Genomic DNA, 3820 nt, shown 5'->3' with positions numbered 1-3820 from the left:
TGGGAAAAAATAAAATTTAGAATTTTTTTTAAGAGAAAAATCAAGAGAGAGGGGGGATTGGCCAGGCTGATGTGGCGCTAGCCTCCCTGAGCTGGCAATTGTTGTGTAAAGAACTGAAGGAGGTGGGCTGGAGAGATGGCTCAGCGGTTAAGAGCACTGACTACTCTTCCAAAGGTCCTGAGTTCAAATCCCAGCAACCACATGGTGGCTCACAACCATCCGTAATGAGATCAGATGCCCTCTTCTGGGGGTGTCTGAAGACAGCTACAGTGTACTTACATGTAATAAATAAACCTTAAAAAAAAGATTATTAAAAAAAAAAAACTGAAGGTGACAACCAGGTGACACATGTACTAGGGATGTAGATGCAGAGGACTAAGTCACCTGGCTGGTGAGTTAGTGCAGGTGTAAACAGGACACAGCCAGCTCCAGCTCATGGTGGTGTATAAACTGATTGGAGCAGCTGTACTCTTTCCCTTATGGATTGATTTCCTGGGAGTCTGAGAAACAGTTGAATCAACACCACAAAGACTGAATGAAAATAAATGTGACTGGTCTCTGAGAGAACGCGTTTGCTGACCCTAGCTGAGAGAATTTTCAAGAAGACCAGTGTGGCCAGGGGAAAGAACATGGAAGTTTAGACGGGGTGAGTGGAAGAAGTCAGTCTGCTGGGGAGAACAAACAGGTCCCGTCAGACTGTGGGCTCTTGTAAGGACTTTATTCCAAGTGGACAGGGTTAGAAAGCACTAGAGCAATTAGAACAGGTTGACACCCACCGTCTGAGTTAGTTTTTTAAACCAGGGTCTACTGTTGCCATAGTAACTGGCAAGCCCTATTGCCTCACTGGGCACTAAGGTGATGAAAACATAACCTTAAGAAGTTATTTTTGAACATAGGCTTTCACTCCTTCATTGGAGTCATAGAGCGTGCATTGAAATCAGACCCTGCTGGGTCCCAGCAGTGGGAATACTAAGGCTCAGGTGTACAGACAACATCCAGAAGGAGTAGACCGCCTTCTTCAACATGTGCTGCACACACATGTTGACACCTAACATTTGTATCTGAGGCTGCTTGACCATCTAACTCCAGCAGGCCACACTGATCCCATTCCCATCACACTTAGTGCAGACGTCTTTAGACCTGGTTAATTGGTGTTGGATGAACTTGAGTTAAAGAATTATCACTCCTTGAACGTCTACACTAAGTGCAGAACCTAGAATCTAACCTTATGCCTCATCTTAGACCTTACCCTCAGCTCTGTGCTAGATGTGAGACAGACACACTCAGGAGGTGGTGGCAGATCCCCATGGCCTTAGATGTGAGATGAAAAGGGCAAAAGGCTGCTAGTTGTATTATGGAATGCCTAGGCCTTGTGGAATGAAAGAGGGGCCAACAACACAGGCTTTGAGCTGTGTGACTAAAACAGAAGCAGCCTTCAAGGTCTCTAGGAGACCTGATTAATTGGTATTGGGTGAACTCCAGTTAAAGTTATTATTAATCTTAAAAAAACGGTTTGCTCTTGAATTCTGAACCTTTTAAGGCTCTGCCCAGCCCCAAGATTCTACAAAAATAACATATCAGAAGTACCCAGTGCTCTGCCTGATTTTCTACAGGGGCTCAAATTATCAATGTCAAGGAGCAGAGGAGGAAATAAAAGAATTAATTATCACTGAATGGTCAGGCATGTGAGAGGGAATGGAAGGCACCAAAGCCCGGTGTGTTTGGGTTCCAAAGCTGCTGCTCATTAGCCCTGTTCTGGAGCAAACCGTTAGTCATGAATGTGTGCATGTGGGCAAGAAGAGCAACCCCCCCCCAATCCCCTATCTAAATGGATCATTCCTGGTGACATCACAACCCAAGTGGTTGCCAAGGCACTGCTGGAGGTGGGCTCTCATTTCTTCCCAGGAGCTCTAGGGTGTGGATGTAGGAAGGTGAGGAAGAGAGGCAGATGGCGACAAAGAACAGCCCTAGCCCTAAGCCCATGGGCACAGCCCAGGGCGACCCTGGAGAGGCAGGAACACTGCCAGCCCCCGAGGCTGGCATCCGGGACACAGGTTCCACTCAACTGAAGACAAAACCCAAGAAAATACGGAAGATCAAGGCACTGGTCATCGACCTGGGCTCCCAGTACTGTAAGTGCGGCTATGCAGGAGAGCCGAGGCCCACCTATTTCATCTCCTCTACCGTGGGCAAGCGCAGTGCCGAAATGGCTGCGGATGCTGGAGACACCTTCAAGGAGACATACGTGGGCCACGAGCTGCTCAACATGGAGGCATCTCTGAAGCTGGTTAACCCACTGAAGCACGGAGTTGTGGTAGACTGGGATTGTATCCAGAACATCTGGGAGTACATCTTCCACACCGCCATGAAGATCCACCCTGAAGAGCATGCAGTGCTGGTGTCCGACCCTCCGCTCAGCCCCACCAGCAACCGGGAGAAGTACGCTGAGCTCATGTTCGAGACCTTCGGCATCCCTGCCATGCATGTGACCTCCCAGGCGCTGCTGTCCATCTACTCCTATGGCAAGACCTCCGGGTTGGTGGTGGAGAGCGGACATGGCGTGTCGCATGTGGTGCCCATCTCTGAAGGGGACCTGCTGCCGGGCCTGCCCAGCCGTGTAGACTATGCGGGCTGCGACCTCACCAACTACCTCATGCAGCTACTCAATGAATCAGGTCACAAGTTTTCAGATGACCACCTGCACATCATAGAGCACATCAAGAAGAAGTGCTGCTATGCCGCGCTGCTGCCCGAGGAGGAGATGAGCCTGGGCCTGGAAGAGCTGCATGTCGACTACGAGCTCCCGGATGGGAAGATCATCACCATCGGCCAGGAGCGCTTCCGCTGCTCCGAGATGCTCTTCAAACCCTCCCTGGTGGGCTGCACCCAGCCTGGCCTTCCTGAGCTCACCGCGACCTGCCTGAACCGCTGCCAGGGCACTGGCTTCAAGGAGGAGATGGCTGCTAACGTGCTGCTGTGCGGTGGCTGCACCATGTTGGATGGCTTCCCTGAGCGTTTCCAGAGGGAGTTGAGTCTCCTCTGCCCAGGGGACAGCCCCACAGTGGCCGCTGCTCCCGAGAGGAAGACGTCAGTGTGGACCGGCGGCTCCATTCTGGCCTCGTTGCAAGCCTTCCAGCAGCTTTGGGTCAGCAAAGAAGAGTTTGAGGAGAGGGGCTGTGCAGCCATTTACAGCAAGTGCTAAGGGGCGGGCCCCAGAGGCAAGAGCTGGAGAGCAGAGGCCCCTCCTGGGGCCACTCTATACCTTTACAGAATTTCTCATAAAAGTTTAACCTGTAACGGTCATGTCTGGTCTGGAGTTCTTGGTCGATCTGATAGCGGGCGGGAAGAAGTTGAATTTAGAATGATAACCCTCTCCTTAGCCTAAGGGAATATGACTCAGTCTAGTCACCAGATGTGAGACATACCTTCTCCTGGGAGGCAAGGTGAATGTGGAACTACTGTGGCAGTGTTTCCAGAAAGGAAGGCAGCTTGAAGTAGCCCTCTGCTGAAAGGAGAGTCTCATTAAAACGGCTGGTGGGTGCCTGAATCAAACCAGTGTGAGCTACTCCCAGATCCTTCAAGTCTCTAAGCTAGTGTATCCCACCTCCTGTGCCAGGTCCAATTGCGTGACTGTCTGTCTGTCTCCTCCATCTGTCCTCCTCAATGGCCTTCCTCTGGAGTAATAGTTCACGGAGGGGCCAAGATTAGGGAGGCCTCTTATTGAAATATTAAAAGCAACACCCCAATTTTCCCTTCACACAAGAACGACTACATAAGAATTTCGTTCAAAGTTTTAGAGAATGTCTTATACACAGATGCA

General features: G+C 50.5%; 1 protein-coding gene across 1 annotated transcript; it reads left to right on the top strand.

Moving 5' to 3' along the window:
- The first annotated feature begins 887 nt into the window (after window positions 1-887).
- Window positions 888-3297, top strand: Actl7b (actin like 7B). Its single transcript, XM_031377443.1, has one exon. The coding sequence runs from the start codon at window positions 1949-1951 to the stop codon at window positions 3200-3202; it is 1254 nt and encodes a 417-aa protein (XP_031233303.1). The 5' UTR covers window positions 888-1948; the 3' UTR covers window positions 3203-3297.
- Window positions 3298-3820: the final 523 nt, after the last annotated feature.

This window comes from Mastomys coucha, unplaced genomic scaffold (genome assembly GCF_008632895.1).
Source record: "Mastomys coucha isolate ucsf_1 unplaced genomic scaffold, UCSF_Mcou_1 pScaffold18, whole genome shotgun sequence".
In the NCBI taxonomy this organism is placed as follows: Eukaryota; Metazoa; Chordata; class Mammalia; order Rodentia; family Muridae; genus Mastomys; species Mastomys coucha.
Note: the sequence above shows the minus strand (reverse complement) of the source record. Positions and strands in the feature narration are given on the sequence as shown.

Coding starts and splice junctions, on each gene's coding strand:
- Actl7b (XM_031377443.1), top strand. CDS start 1,949: ATGGCGACAAAGAACAGCCCTAGCCCTAAGCCCATGGGCACAGCCCAG.